At 43.7% G+C, this 16,873-nt stretch overlaps 1 protein-coding gene across 1 annotated transcript; it reads right to left on the bottom strand. All coding sequences in view use genetic code 11, as the record gives it.

Moving 5' to 3' along the window:
* Nucleotides 1-6,187: 6,187 nt before the first annotated feature.
* Nucleotides 6,188-13,290, bottom strand: EGR_09303 (Ankyrin repeat and MYND domain-containing protein; the record flags this gene model as incomplete). The annotated part of the gene is made up of 17 exons (XM_024498552.1): nt 6,188-6,392; nt 6,472-6,502; nt 6,665-6,832; nt 6,908-7,118; nt 7,352-7,459; nt 7,539-7,625; nt 7,958-8,140; nt 9,108-9,297; nt 9,669-9,820; nt 11,359-11,428; nt 11,461-11,506; nt 11,695-11,998; nt 12,152-12,368; nt 12,538-12,653; nt 12,689-12,934; nt 12,973-13,116; nt 13,231-13,290. 17 exons carry the CDS (start codon nt 13,288-13,290, stop codon nt 6,188-6,190), a joined length of 2,538 nt encoding a protein of 845 aa, XP_024347025.1.
* Nucleotides 13,291-16,873: the final 3,583 nt, after the last annotated feature.

Genomic DNA, 16,873 nt, shown 5'->3' with positions numbered 1-16,873 from the left:
ATGGCGGTAGTTCATCGCAGCTCTAAGCTTCCATGCGGCACATCACTTTCGACTCGGTGAGTCCCTGTTTTGTTTACTAATGACGAATAATGGATTACCATTCTCATCAACTGGGAATGATTGGGGAGAAACGTCATTTTCTACTTATGGCAATGAGCAACCAACAACAGTGTAACATCCTACCCTTGTTACGGAGTTTTATTTGTTGTTGATAGTGGGAACGAGTTCATATGGCAAGTGACGATTCACAGCAATTCATTGCGGTTTTTTAAAAAGCGATTGTCAGCGCAATGGGCTAGTTGGGAGAACGGCAGCCTAATGAGTTTTGCGGTGCACTGAATGCATTTTCCAGAGATTAGAGACGTTTATCTGTGCCTCTCATAACCGTCATGCAATACTATGACACTGTGCATGCTCACTTTTTTTCCTATCATCTATCTCCCCTGCTGCCCGTCTCTACTTCTCTTTAGCTATCTGTCTCGCGTCTATTTATCTGTAGAAACTCGTGGTAAACTCCTCATTGCTTCCACAAGTATGTCCAAGCAGAAATTGTGAATTTTCTGGTTAGTTGCATTTTCTGTGTGCTCATTGCTGATTTGCGCTAACGTCCTGAACAATGTGAGAAGGTGCATGGGTTGGGTACTGTTTGGTTTCTGCAATTTTTGCGACCTGCCTTTCGGTCCACACGTGCTGATGGTGGTAGCAAAGGTCAGAGGGGAGGAGAGAATTTTGCCTTTAGAATGAAATTGCTGTAGTTAATGAGATTTGACGGTTTGGTTTCATTTAACTTGTCTGTCAGTAGCAACAAATGTCGTTTCATTCAAATGGTGAAATTCCATGCATTGCTTTATGTTCTGTTTTCAAGGTGGCCGTCACACGGGACAACCAGAATGTAGTGTTCCACTTAGCGATTGTTTACTGGAAGTAAGGTGTCAAAGGCAACCTCGCCTCTAGCTATATTTCGCGTGCAGCAAAGTTATAGTGCACAGTTTTGGAACATGAGGAAAGTAGTGACCGTGCCATGAGCATAGTAACGAGTAATCTAGCACATTTACTACGAGATTTGGGTATTAGGTGTTGAAGTGGTCGATTGATTTGCCTCTTGCGACAACACCTCCACTTACGCTGACTGTGAGCCCACCGACTCAGTATTTGTGTGCACATCATTCCTTTTTTCAAAAATTTTACTTATATGTATTTTATCATACACATCTATATACATACACACAGTCGCCCACATTTTTTCACATATGCATGCTTACAAGGATACATGCGTATGCAAATGCATGTGCACGAGGACATGTATGAGTGTGTATGCACAGAGGTACTCCTTGATTCACTGATGGATGTGACTTAGGAGTCATTGGAGGAGCCGGAAGGTTGCTGTAGAATTTACACTTTCTGTGACAATCTACCATTAGGTGCTGGAAGCTAGACGGCTTCATTGGGACTCGAAAACCTCCACACTGACATTGAGTGGACGATATGTCCACGTGGAAGGGAAACTTGCCAATCACATAATTTGGTTTCTGAGGAAGGCGTGCATTGAGTGATACAAGAAGTAGAAGTGAGAGGCGGAAAGAGAAGAGACGTGAAGTGTTTACGCGCCTGTCATTTATGATGAGATAAACTTGCATTTTGTGGGAAGGGATGCTCTCCTGGTTACATCTTTCAAATAATCACTGCCGTTGGTTAGACTTCCCACTCGGAAGCGATGTACATGTTCCTCTTATATTTGAAGTCAAAGCTAGGGAATATGCACAATCCCATTTGGATGCTGCCCTTCCTTCAAGACTTTCGGGCTCCACGCAATGGGACGTCAATGTAAGCTCCCACCTACTTCAGTATTGACTACTTCACAGTCACAATACCCACTCACATACACATCTAAGATGAAGGAGGTCAATTTACGTTGTGAATTTGTTACCTTGAATTACTTATGCATAGTAGTGGAATCCACCTTCCTCAATACCGCATAGTGCCTTACTTGATGACAGGTGAGAAGGAAGTGGCACGTCAGGTAGGTGAATGGACTGAGTAGGAGACGGAGAACTAATTGTCATTTCTGCTGGCATCTCGTTTCTCTCTCCTCCACTTACTTGATGCACGGCTTCCTTTTATGTTCTCAAATGGCGTACTATGTGGTAGCGTGGAAGGCAGATCTTCGTTCTGCAAGTAATTATTCGAATGAAGAGGAAGCAAGACTCTGATTGACCTCTTCTACGATGATATAGACGCTCCCTTACAGTGTTACCTCTGCCTCCAGAATACACTTAACTATTGCACAACAAGCGAGTTGGGAGTTAATATGACTTTGTCAGTACTGTTTTATTGTATTTTGGATTCATGACTTGTCTGTACGACTACTTGCCCGCATTGCTAGCTTGCTTTCTCATTTACTTGCATTGCTGGAAGGACATTACCAGCACATCCGTGCGAACCATACACTGCGTGTAGGCAGATGTGAATACCTATCAAGGCGGCATGTACCAAGTAGAGGCTGGAAGGATTTGCCCTCTTGGCAACCAAAACATCATGTCGGTGTACATTTCTCACCTGACCAATGAGCACCTGATGCAGATGAACAATTGGACACAAACACTTGTGGCATCTACTATCCGATCATTCTTAGCTGTCATACTTGCTCATGCATTTCTATTTTATTCTGTTTTCATTTGATTTACTCCACCCTAAGTTAAAGTGCTTTCATCTGCTTTAATTGACTTTGTTTTGCTCTACCTTATACTTATATGGAATGGTGGGGATTGCTGCGAGTTTGTCTGAAATTGGCTTCCTTGTGAGCTCCTATGCTGAAGTGACATGGCGAGAAATCTGACGCTGAAGTAAATAAGTTTGTTGGTTGCTTCAACGTGTTGAAAATCGGTTGTAATATTTCATTAAGGTACTAAGAGTGCACACCAACTCGCAGCAGTGTGCCTGGAGGCATGAGTTTGGGCACCACTGGGAAAGTTGCCACTGAAAGTCAAGGCGAATTAGAGTTAATGGTTGACATTGAGACTAGGTGCCTATTGGTTGGAAATAGACCCGCTTGCTTAACAGCAGTTGCTTTGACGTTGTCACTCAGAATTGGGAATTGGAAGTAGTCCTGATACACCTCCGGCTGGCCAAAAACACGAGTTTGTCAGTGCGTCGGGTAATTCACGCTTCAAAGTCTAGTGTAAGGGATTGTTCAGGTTTAAGTACCTCTTAAATGCAACATTTCACTGAAAGGGAGTAAAAGGGTCTGATTGAGTTTGATTCGTATTCGAGTAGAGAAAGGTGAAATGACAAAATAAGGAGTGATGGGGACATATTTGTGGATCAGTTGCACCTGCACGGATCCCACGGCTGGCACTATATTTCGTGGATTTTAGGCAAACCATTAGATCTGTCGGTATTTGTGTTCTCGATGTTTGAGAAAGCACCCTCTAGTGGGTTCGCATGTCGGCTATTTTGGGGTGGCGTTTCAACATTTTACTCCACAGCACCTTGGGATGCTACATTTTCAGGGCTGACTCGTTGCAATACACCAGAATGGACGGCTTCCACACTTCACACTTCTTATAAAACTGCCTGTTCAACTATACCAAGACACGGAATCTGCTGATTCGACCACGACTTGGGAAGACCGTGGGCCACCAAGTCCGATCGCGGAGCCCAAATAGATGCACCTCGCCCAAACCATCAATCTGGTCATGCTGTTGCTCTACTGAATGACGGAGCACAAGAAACTCTGCCTGATGGTTGGGTGGGGCCGATGATAACCGAGGCAGCAGCGGTGCGATTCATCCCCAAACAACACATTGTTCGTCAGGGAATGATATGACCTGCATTCTGCAACATTTGAGGCTTTCGGCGTGCTTCAAACGTTGATTGGTTGGTTAAGGCTTTAAAATGGAAGCATCAACCCTACTCCTCCACTTGGAAGTGGATCAGCATCAATTTGCATTTAGCCGCCTTCATTAAAGGCAACTCAGTGAAATCAACAACGGGCTACTAGTGTTGGATGAAAAGAGCAAATTCTATGATTTCCATGGCTCCATCGAGAGTACGAACATGCCTCTATTTTCACCTTATCCTTGTACACCCCAACGAGCCTCATCCACAAAATTCACGAGGCATTTAGAGGTCGACGTATTGCAGAGACCCTTTACTGTGGATCATCTTCTAACCCCCCCCCCCCCCCACCAATTCGCCTTGAACTGCTTAGCATGGCACCGTGTCTCGCTTCACCGCAACGCAAAACAACACGAATCGCAGGTCTACTGATTACTTGACCTGGTTGGCAAGGGTTTCAGCATTCTCGATGGCGATTTTCGCAAGGAGAGCCCATCAGTCAACATTTCGGTGGGCATCACTTGGATCAGCTCCAAACCTCGTTGCTGCCGCCACTACTGCTGATAATAATGATGATGCTGCCACGGAAGTCAACCCGCCCCTCACGTTTTCAAATTGAAACCAATAGCTACTTTTTGAAAGAACCCATATATGGAAAATTTTTATGACAACATCTAAATGCTAAACATCATTTGAAATCAAACAAGTGGAGATTTGACGGATTTATCAAAAGATTACGAACTTCATTCCACAGTTGGTGCGGACGGCTTCAACACTGAAGGTGCTGTGTTTCTCCACGCTTAGCCTTTTTAATTCGAGCACAGCAAAATGTGGTGTAAAATCTTTTTTTTTAGGGCATCTCATTTAATTTGGCCTGACAGTGAAGTAACGTTTAAAGTTGTAAATTTTACGAGTCAGTCGATCGTCGCAACTTTGACACAAATACGGATCGCAGAATCCTCGGCAGGTAATGTTTTGACCAGGAAGAATCCGACAAGGTGCGCCAATATCCAGCTACTACTGAATGGGATTGTTTGCCAGGAAAGGGGTTAATTACAAATAAAAAAATTCTACTTTACAGAGAAAATGGAGTTTTGCCGTCTATACTGCTATCGAGCTACACGAGCACACCTGATTTAGCAACATGACAATTTTGCCCCCAAACGACTGACATACATGTTGTTTGGAATTAGAAGTAGTAATGTGCGACGCATCATAAATAGTGCCTCACATAATTCTGTTGAATGCAACATTCCAACACAAAAATTTTGCATTATTTTGCGGGTCCGAGGTCCGAAGCCTCCTTGGTCTTGGCTGTCACAAGCCGCCTACTAGTTACTGCAGACCGCATGACCTCCTCTGCGGCCCGCACTGACTGCAGCACAAGTATAGCTTTTGAAGGCTCCAGAGAAGACTCGAAGCGAACAAAATGTGCGGCAAGCAGGCAATGCCAAATGAGTTAATCTGAACCCAACCATTATGTCCAGCCAATGGGCGTAAATTCCATTAGCACTGAAGAAAACCCACTGACAATACAAAGATGCAAGTGCATTGCGATGCATTCAGGTGAAGTCAAGTAGTGTGAGACGCTCGTGCCTATTGACTCAAAGAAAGCTGTAGTTGCCATACGAAGATAATTCTTCCTCTTGAAGGCGTTCAATGGCGTCCTTCCTCATGTAGATGCGGTCCCTGTAGAAACCGTAGCTGTGAGCTGGATGACCGTTTCCAGTGGACGGCACAGGTAGTTGGCGTCCATCCTGATTTCAATGTGTATAAAAATGAATCAAGTAGGAGTCAACAAGTTCAACTCTTTCATGAGGGTCTCTAAGAATACGGGGGTCCGTGGGTATCTGTGACGACATTCAAACAACTCGAGGGAAATGCAGTGTCATCCGAGATATGGATATTGTGTAAAAGAGGACTACAGGGTCATACTGGATGAGCCCTAACCTTTAATTCGTGGTGCTAAATTGTCGCTCGTGGAGTAAGAAAGTCACTAAGGGCAATTGCTTTGTTCTTACCACTTTTAAACCACTTCTGGTATTTGTCATGGCCTTTCCTCTGTTTTGCCTAGCTGAAACAAGAGGAGGAGGAACGTGTAAGTGAACAGAACAAAAAAGGTTTGCCTTCATTTCAAAGCCACTCGGACTTGTAACTTTTGCGCTCCCAAAGCCATTCATTTCAACAAAGAAGACGCGTCTGCACATAATCATTATTCTGATCATTTTGGAGACTCTTGCACTGTCTCCATGGTGTTCAAAATTTACAACACGAATGTCCAACTGGACACGTAATGAAGACAGGAAAGATGGCCTGCTAAACGACTAGGCATTGCTGAACTCTAATGCCCTCAACTTGGCAGCCGAGGTAAAATGAGATAAAGCTGAAGGTATAAAGACAAACCCATAATGTGCAAACACTGTCTTCCGTGCCATTCCATCCAGGCTCCTCTTCGACAAGAATTGGAGCAGAACAACACCAGCCGACATCGTCGACATGGAGAGAGGTTGACACCCAATGATCGCCCACAATGGAAGCAGAATTGTAGCTCATTTCTACAAAATTGATTTGATGGATGGGTGTGAATCAAATAACTGCCAACTTCCGAGGGGCTATCAGAATGCGAGCACTCACATTTCCATGAGGCTGCCAGCATGGTTCAAATCTAAAGGCAAATACAATCAAAACTGTCTTATTAACGCTGTCAGAATATTTTAAAAAAGGTCTTAATAGAATCATCACTCCATCATCTGTCAATAGTGATTAAGCCATCTGCAACCCTCAAACTGCCTCGTGAATTTCTTCGCTCCTCTATAATACTGCTTACCTTGAACGCGCCTCCACGTTTCACTCGCAAAAGCTGATTTTCTCAGTTCTGCAGCTAGCAAATCCAAAATGCGTTGTCGTTGTTGCAAGATGTGACGCTTGGCAGGATCACCCAACACCTTCTTCTCAACTCGCGTGTAGACATGCAACACGTAGTCCACAATGTTACCTGCAAAATCACTGAAAAAATTCAGCTACTACTGAGCAGATTTCAGCAAGATTTGATTAATCGTTGAGGAGATACCTTCGACCAGTTCGTAGGGCATGGTGATACGATGATTGAGGAGACCCGAAGGGCAGTGGGCAATGAGTTGTGAGAGGAGAGACAACCGACTGTCGAAAGTGCGAACGTGCTCGAAGATGGGGTGCAGGAGCACGCACAGAGAAGAGCCAAGTCCATGTGTCAGGCGCATTCCTACTTTCGTTTGTGGATAGGTCAGCAGAAGTGAGACGATCTATCGTGCAATGAGAGGCGGACCGTCATAAATGTGGGTGGAGGTAGACTCCTGTTTATCTTGTCTGATGCTGTGCATGTTTAAGGGACAATAGCGACTAGAGGGCAAATACGAAGCTGTTAGACGAGTGATGCTGATTTGTGAATGCCACAACTAAGGCGCTGTGAAACCTCATTAGTTAGACATTGATAGCTTTCGCCAACTGGATTGACAAGGTGGTTTGATTTGCTCACCTCATCATTACCACAGGCCAGTGCTAGGCTGAGAGCGCAGTGACCATTGCAGAGAAGGTTGGCATCGGCACTGTGATGTATCAACAATTTCACTATCTCCGTGGCGTGCTAAAAATCAAAGGATGGAGGTACCATGAGTAAACAGAAGGCTACGACTCCTTTTACAACAAGAAAGTGGCCAATCAACCTGTTTGTCGTAGGTCTTTGCGCATGCGAGATGCAATGCGGTCCTGCCACCGTCACACGTGGAGGTCGACCAGGTTGATTTCTTGCCCTGAAACAGCAAAAGTCGGATGTTGTGATTTAACCAAGTTGGCTGGAAGGAGTTTATATATCAAAATAAAAAGGAAATTGATGATTTGCTTTTCCATTTTATAGGTTGGACCTCAATGAAATACCCAGATAGTTAAAGAAAACAGTGGTGGCTAATGCGAACTCAACGTGTTTTCACAGCATGATTTCCGAATAAAACTTTATCTTAAATTATTTAATGCCTGTTTTTAACTAAATCGGACATCAGAGCCTCAACTACTTACGGAAACTACACACATACTTTCGCTTCCGTCTAAAATAGTCTTCGTGGAAGAAACTGGAAAGCAATTTTACCTCAATATCAACGAGAAAGCTGGCATCAGGCAGAGCTCTCAAATTGGGATTCGCTCCTCTCTGAAGAAGCATTTGTGTCAGCTGGACGCCTACGGCGCCGGGCAGAACCACGGCGAAATGTAACGCCGTGAGTCCACCAGCACTTGTCGTATAGATGTTTCCGTGGTTGTCGGTGAATGTGGTCTGAAGAAGGAAATGAAGATTGTTTAGCCTAAGCACAAAATCTGAAAATGTTTCACTGAATACTGGGTAAGTGCCACAGCTTCTACTCATAAATGATAGTACATACGTTTTATTAAATAATGAGGAGGAGATACTGTATTGTAAAAGAGGTAGAATTGGATGATATACTCCTACGGTCGATGTGCTCCTTATTCTGCATCCTTACTTGGCCTTTTGGTTTAGTCGCTTCCTCTAGGTCACCCGCCTATGTGATTAAAAACTTAATAAGGAACGAAGGGCACAAAATCCTTGGCCTCTTCTTGAATCCATTCTTTACATTTGGAGAAACGCTTGCATTGGTGAATCTTGCGCCATCCCATCTGCATAATCTAACATTCAGAATAGACATTTCTGCTGTACGATTTAACGGCAAACTGATAAGAATTGGACCCTTGTGAATGCAAGTGGAGAGAAGTTGAAGATCGCGAGTTGAGCCGATCAGGTGGTCCTCAAGGGAATCACTCAAAGTTACTGCTTGACACATGTTGGTCCACAGAGTGGTATTGCAGCCAAGGGTTAATTAGTCTGGCAAAAAATGTAACCCACTAAGCATTAGGAAGGAATTGCTACATCTTCCACCAGTGCTTCTTATGCACGCTGCTCCGTCTTCTACCTGAACCTCCAGTTCATAGGTATGAAGCACACTTAATTGGAAGCAAATGAATTTGATTAAAGAGCAAAATCAAGGAAAGAGATGTTGACATCATGTTAGAACATTCAAACATTTGAACCGTGGTTGTCAACTGTCTCTGAGAGCACGTTGACGAATAAGCCAATCTTGAGATCTAACAATAAAATCCTCTTTCTATTTATTCTTTGAACTACCTGTCTCTCTAACGTAGGTGACTCCACTTTAGTACCTCCACTGCATGCTAAGTCAAGCAATACTGACACAAGGGAATGTAGAGTTTGTGGGAGAAACACGCACCTCAGACATCGTGACAGAGTGCGGTGGAATGCGGATGTTGGGATCTGCATCAAAGTGCAGCAACAGTCGGGATAACTCCACATCTCCAGCTCGAGCTGCAGCTATCAACGGAGGCAGAGGCTGTATAGCAATGTTTGGGTTGGCGCCGTGCTGCAGGAGTAGTAGCATCGTCTTTAGGCGTGCTCTAATCCTACAAGCATTAAAAGAAAGCGATCAAAGTGAAGATAATGTAATGAGAAATATATGCCCTCCAGCCAAACTATCGTCCAATCACAAGTCTTACACAACACCGAGGAGGTTTAAGATGAGCTGCAAAAGCACTAAGATGGAAGTGGGTCTCAGGTCTACCGCCCCTTTAAAGCACCATTTACTCTGATTTAGAGGGGAGGAACTAGTGCTTCTGCAGACCCATGGCGTTATGTAGGTATGAAGACCAATCCTATTAATGTTAAACAGCGATGTAACAAAGCATTTACCTTGATTAATTTAAACACGCAATATTCATTTAATTTGTAAGGTCAGAGTAGGTTTTTTAAGCTACTCGAGGTGATAAAGCATTACCGAATGCTTTTTCTTATTTCCTTGAGATCCGCCTGTGTCACCTGAGTTGCCTTCGTCAAGGCCGAGCTTCTACAAGGTCGCTTGGACTTACGGCTCACTAAACCTCCAGGCGTAGGCATCTCAGTGATATCCCACGTAAGTGCTTTGAGATACTAGGACGGGAAAAAAGGGCCAGACAGGGTCCGAATGCTACCAGATAGGGAGAGGGGGGCAGCGGACAGTCAAATTGTGCCTTCTAGTTCAACCAACGACTCTCCAATTCACAGTCACCCATGGCGTTGGTGAGTAAGATATCTTGTTCATTAAAGAATCGAACTTAATAACCTTCATTTCCTCATCTAGTATAAAATTGGCTATTTTTCATGTCAGCTGCGGCAATTCATTTTGTTGATCAGCACAATGAAGTGCATGCAAGCTTTAGTACTTTGTTTGTCATCTATGCGGGTTGTGTAGCAGCCCATCCTCTAAATTCCGACATCCATTTACAAAGTCTAGGGCAATTCTGGTGTCATTCCTCTTCACTTTGCTTCAGAGGCCACTCCATTGACTCCTGGAGTTTAGTTTAGTATTGCACTGTTGGATAGGGAGTGGAGAGAGATCCTCTGTCACGTTGTGCTGTTATTTACAACAGGAGCAAATTCCTTATCGTTTCACGCTTTGAATAAGGTTTTTGGTATACACAGCAGTGCAACACCTGAAATTTACCCTTTTCTGCATCGCAAATAGCTTACCTTTCTTTGTCAAGGTGTGTACTCATATGCCACGACTCAGTGGTCGAGAGATGGATGGATGATGGTGTATTTTGCAAGTACTCGGTAGAATGAATTGTTCTAGGGTTAGTCCTGCCACACAAATAGTGATCAACCTCTCAAAGGACATAAAAGCACTTAGGTTCCGGGTCGTAATATCATTACCGCCGTCGCATAGCCGCTTGAACTTTCGTGGCCAGATGATGAATAAGTAGACTGCTAATAAAAGCGGTAACATTGCATCTGTGGTGATGATGTTGGTGTTGGCGTGGCTGCACGTCCACTCGATGCGAAGTGATGGACCAATGACTAAAGACAGCGAGTCTGTAAGGTTGATAAAAAGTCGTCACATCTCGGTGTGCAAGTTGCGGTCATGGGATGGAATAGCTGTGTCTGTCCAGACTTGCTCAAACCAAATGGTATTGATGGCATAACTTTGCAAGACAAATGCATGCATGGACACGGGCGGTATGCAACACTCACCAAATGCCTCAAGCTTCCATTTGTCCCACACAAGGAAGGCTGAACCAGATGCGGCAGGACAACTGATAGCGAGAAGTGAAGGCAGATAATGGTTCACGAGTAGGCATTTGAGTTGCTGCCATCCTTGACACACCCAATCCACCAACAAACCACTTGCGATTGTGTGCATTTTAAGGGAGATTTGACCTTTACTTTTGTCTCAAAATCGCTGTAAGTTTACTTCAAATGCCAGCAAAGTAAGCGCCGATTCGTTTGTGAGTCTGGTTAAGCATCTTGTCTACTCAACAAGAACCTAACTTGTCTCTCCACTCAGACGTGTTGGAGTGATGCCGTAGTGGGCGAGATCAATTACTCACGTTGATGTCCCAATCAACCCCACAAAGTCCTGCCTTTACTTACCCATGCGAACAAGCAAAAGGGGTAAGTGCTCCCTCCTCACTGCTTTCCCATCAGCTTACCTGGTTGCATGACATGTACTTGTCAAATCGCGGAGAATTCGCAACATGGTCCACACGTTCACGGGTGTGACTGAAGCAGTAACCGTATGCAAACCAACTTACAGAAGTGTTTTTTGATACTGTAGGACACCCGTCTCGATGTAGCCCTCTACAAGGCAATAGAGATGACTCCTGCAAGTCGTCTTCTTTGTGACAGATAGTGTTGACATGCATCCAAAATTCCAGTTGTGCTCAAGCCTAAGCCAAATTCTATCTCAAACTTGTGGCTACAGTGCATTTAATGTAGTCGGTCTAAATTAACTTCTTGAAGGCTGACAAATGCTAGACCAAGTTTACCATCATCAGATCTGTGGATTTTGTAGTCATCGTCACCGCCACCGCAATCTTCATCATTTGACGCTGGAGATTCACTGGCGTCATAGCCCAACAACCAAACCAGCTCCGCTCGATTGTAAACACCAGAGGAGGTCTGACCAATGCCCAGTTCTATTAAGTGGTAACCGTCACTATGCTCCGACGAATGCCTTTCCAGGTAGAAGAGGGTGCACAGTGTGATGGGTCTCATTCCGTTTACCATCGACGCGTTAGGATCCGCTCCGTAAGATAGAAGGAAATCCACCACCTCAACACTCTGATTCGCCTAAGTTAAGGTTTGGATGGTTGCAGGATAATGCATTTAAAAATTTCGTCTTTTGTTTAATTGAAACATTTGCAAGGACTTTGTAAATGATTAAATTCAAGTTTGCTTAGCGTTTGTGCTAATGCAAGTCACTTTTGAAGTCTGCTAACTCACTGAAGCCACATGAAGCGGTGTGATGCCGTACATATCACTCAAACTGACGTCATATCTCAGGGGATGTCCTTCACTTATCAGAAGCCTGCACGAAAATTCGAGTGTGTTGGTAAGAATTTGCCTGATGCTGTGGAGATCATTGCATTCAGCAGCACAATACAACCTCTCCACTACTCTAGTAATTGGCCCGTTGCAGTTGACTTCACGATTGAGAATCCTGGCAAGATATGCAGCAGAGAAGGTAGTTTTGGACAAGGCTGCCACACAGGAAAGAAGATGCAATGCAGGGGCAATTCTCCTGCAGTCCGATGGACTACAAAGAGGGATATTTTGGATGGCGAATAGATTATGTGAGGAGAATATATGTGTGTTAACGAATGACTCACTCGTCAGGGTCATTCTCGACTGCGAGATCTATGCAGTCACCATTCTTACGAATAAAGAACACAAGTGGAAGTTCGCTGAACTCTTTTGAGTGGTCATTGCTACACTCATCAGGTGACTAAAATGACTTATTGAAACAGGTCCTGCACATACCCGTCTGCGGCCCATAGAAGGCAGTGACGCCGCTAAGTCCGGGATGGTAAATATCTCCTCTTTGGCAAACTTACTATTCTCAATGAGGCATCGAGTAAAAACTGGTGATTGAAAGGACTTTATCTGGCTTAGAATGGACGTGCTGACTTTTATGAGGCTATTCGCTTTCCATAGACCTATGTCGATTTCACTGTTACCTCGAATTGAAATGCCCAATCCGGAACGTTCATCGGCTTTGTAGAATCCCTAGGAGTTTTTTTTGAAGGAATTATGAGTTTGTTTACCATGAACATGTGGTCATTTGGGAAGAGGGAAATGCCAATGCCTTGACGGAGGCCTTTGCAAAATGTCCCAACATAGCCGTAGGAAGGAGTATTCAATGTGCCGAATCCATGGAGCTGACCACTGAGAAGTGCTCCCACATAGGTCTAAGAACAGTTCCTTTCTGTTACATTTACGGTTGCAAGACGAGTATGTGATTTAGCGAAACGCACAATAAAATGAAGTTAAACTCTTAACACTTTTACAAGGGTGGGACTCACCTCACCGTTAGATTGCTGCACTGTGCTGCAAGATATTTTGGTTTCAGGTTCTTCAGACATTTGAAAGTCACCTGATTTTTTATCGCAATCTATTTGTAAATAAACAGAGTAGGATTCCAGCTTATCTCCACACCCTTGGCAAAGATAACGGTACAATCCAAGTGGATTCGAAACTGCTATTTTTCATTAGCAAAGATCGAGTCAAAGGTTAAGAATAGGCATGTATACCGAATAATTTCTGACTAAGTTGTGAACTTTTAAGGAGTATTTTTGAAAACTTATGAAGCATATTAAACAAGTGGACAAAGTTTAGTAATACTCAGATTTAAAAAGCACGTTTTATTAGTTACATGCAATACAATCCTTCGGTGGTCCCAAATTGATCCTATTAAATGTTTTCTTACGGCCGTAAGAGGGTATTCTTCAAATAATCAATTCCACTTTATTAAACGCGGCCAGTTTCCCTGATTTTTGAAACACTTGTATCCTTAGCTCTGTTTTTTTGCGTCCATTTAAATGCGCTTACATTTTGAATGAAAGAATGGTGCTCCTACTTTTGAAATTGACGAAGGGACGAAGAATTGGAAACGGTGCTGGTTACACTTAGGCCTACAAATTTACTGCTGTTGGGTAATTATAACAAGCATCTTAGTCCAAAATAGGTGTTACTTTAATAACTTTGGTTATTTTGCATTATTTTTCTCAAGAGTGGCACTATCAGACTTTTAAATAGGCTCCTCTCATCATCGGTGTTAACTTTTGAATAAATTTGATAACAATTGCAGTATGCATTTGAAACTTTGATTTTGCCACTTTTTTATAACATTCGTGTTTACGTAATGTATATGAGTGACTTGGCTAGAGTTGAAAATGTGTCAAATTTTTGGCTTACACTTATTTGTTTCGTATTGCACCGCACATTTCCAAATAAGACTGATTTGTAAGGAAATTGGCCAGTAGTTATGTAAATGACTTTTGATGGTTAAAGTGGATTGCGAAAGCATAATGCCAGTAAAACGAAGGCAAATGATTTAGCAATACGTCTTATTTAATGTTCCACCCCCTAGCACATAGCACGGACACAAGCAATGTCGCTACTACAATGTAATACGATGGTTGTCTCTCCCTCAGTATTGGCGAAGCGCCACTTTTTCGAATTGGCCTTATTGTGTCACGCTGGGTTGGCTGGCCTTAGGGCAATGCCAGTAGCCCAAATACCTTCTCTGTATTGAATGCATAGGTACTACCTGAGCATTATGCCTTCTTTCGTCTTCAGGGAAGTCTTGAGACTCTAAAATGGTTTAGCTACGTAGTTAAGATTTTTGTGTTGGGGAATTTCGCCAATTCTCGTATGTTCGCAACACATCGCCGCCAATTTACGCTGAGCCAGAAGCACATTCACCCCACTCTTCCTAAAATCACTCGCTTACTTCTTGTTACTGCACATAGGATAACAATATGGATGGTTCCTGTGAAGCAGTTAGTACACATATCCATCAACGCACTAATCAAACCACCTCTGACCGGTGAATTGTAATTTTTCAGGTGTGCGTGATGTGATTTGGCAATCGTTCCTGTAATTAATAAAATAAATGTGCGAGACCATGCAAAGGGGCTACGTTTGGAAAATGGATATGAAGGAGAGCTTGGCTTACATTAAATTCACCAAAATGTCTAGGACCCATTATTAAAGGTCTGGTTTTGAGACACGGCCATCTGTCACCTTGGTCAACTTGGTGGTCCGCCTCATTATTTGCAACGTCATGTTGCCTCAACCAATGATTTTTGTGCTGAGAAAGGACTCTTGATTAAGACAGGCGTCACATTCACTCGCGAATGTGTGCTCTGCATCAAGTTATAATGGAAATCGCTCTTGAGTTAACCATTTAGACTCATTCAGTTATACTACTTGTTTCTTGTCAATAGCAAGGAGTTTGTGCCACAAGGTGATGTAAGAGAGGATAGGGCATGAGAATGCGTAAAGAATACAACTACGATTGCGACTCCAAATCCGCTTTGATTGATACATAAATAAGGCTTTAGCCGATTTGTCTCCATAACGTTTAGCCTTAAACGAATCTGGAAGCAGTTGCTATGACAATTACATGTGGCTGCCCAATCCCACTTGCAATGGTTCAGTTTATGCAGTAATTAAAGCTCAAAGTTGTTTTCATTCTAAAACCCTACTATTTTAGATAGTAATGTGATTAAGGGCTACATGTGCTGATGATGATCTTGACAATGACAACTGACTGATGTGGTGGCTTCGATGTATCTTGTGACCAGAAATTGGCGTAGCACCCAGTGCTGAAGTGATGCAGCATAAATGGTGGGATGAAGAAAGTTGGTCCGAGGCGGCAAGAGTGCCGGATCGCAGGGAGAACTGAGCCCACAAGTGGCTGAGGTGTGTGTCATATGTGCTAAGTAGCCCAACCCCCAGACCGACACGTGTGCGCGCTTTTGCAGACACTCTTCTACTTCTACTGCTCTCAGCAATTCAACAGCGTGGGTGTTTGTGATACTGTCACATGCTATTCTGTTCGTGCAGCAAGTGGTAGTGTGCGTGTAAAATTAATGGTTTCGAAATAGAAGTATGCTTGTAAAATCGCGCGCACAGGAACACGTGGAGGTTAGTCTACTCCGTGGCATTAATGCCTTTGTCATGTCTCTTGTGAGCTCGCTCAACCCATCCATCTGACGCTTTTGCGTCCTTGGGCTAACTTCCCAAATCACTCCTCTTCCCGCTTGGTTGCTACAGCAACATCCAGTTACCAACACACTCCAATACTCAACCGTGGCGTTTGCTTGACAATACCAATGCAATTCAGAGCTGGAGGCACACATGCAGTGCGACTTGAGGCATGTGTTGAGAGATAGCAACAGTGCGTTGTATTTTCTTCAAATCTGCAAATCACAGCCTTGAAATTATGCTCTTTGCTATCAGCTTCACTGTTTGTGCATTCCAGCACATCTTGCCACATCATTCCAAATGCTCGAGACACATCGGCCTCGGGAATTACCTAACCTGCAAATGTTCGAACAGCATCTCCTCAACCCCGCATAGGAAATCAAGGTCGTCACCGTCACTGAGGCATAATCCAGCACCTTCAAATGGCTGGCAGGATGAAGACGCCATTTGTGGCACCAGCAGGGAAGATGTGTATTGCATCTGCTGCATGTGACTAATGCTGTTAAGACATCAGGAGGAAGAGCGCCTCCCAAGTTTCCTGTTTTTGATCACTTGCAATTACGTCTGACAGTCGCTTCATACACATGGCTTGCGCACATTCGAATTTCCATCTGCCTTTTCACTACACCCCTTTTAGGCAAAGAATCAGAACGCACGAAGAGGTAAGAGGGAGCTCTATGTAGACACATATGCTGAGTAGCTGACCTGAATGTCTCTGTGAACCGGAAAGATTGACTGACTAGCAAAGGACAAGGCGTTTAATGCTGGTATCGTAAAGTGTACAATGCAAAGGTAAGAGGAGGACCATGAATATGTTTTAAATAAGGGAATCAAGTGAGAGGTAGACGTGATCTTCGTGTGATAGAGGCAAAGACAACTGGACAATGAATGATGAGTGGAACTAAAGGATGTCGACGATTTCCAGCGTAGCTGCTAAGGCACGGATTCACGTGG

This window comes from Echinococcus granulosus (assembly GCF_000524195.1).
Source record: "Echinococcus granulosus chromosome Unknown EG_S00142, whole genome shotgun sequence".
NCBI classification, from domain to species: domain Eukaryota; kingdom Metazoa; phylum Platyhelminthes; class Cestoda; order Cyclophyllidea; family Taeniidae; genus Echinococcus; species Echinococcus granulosus.
Note: the sequence above shows the minus strand (reverse complement) of the source record. Positions and strands in the feature narration are given on the sequence as shown.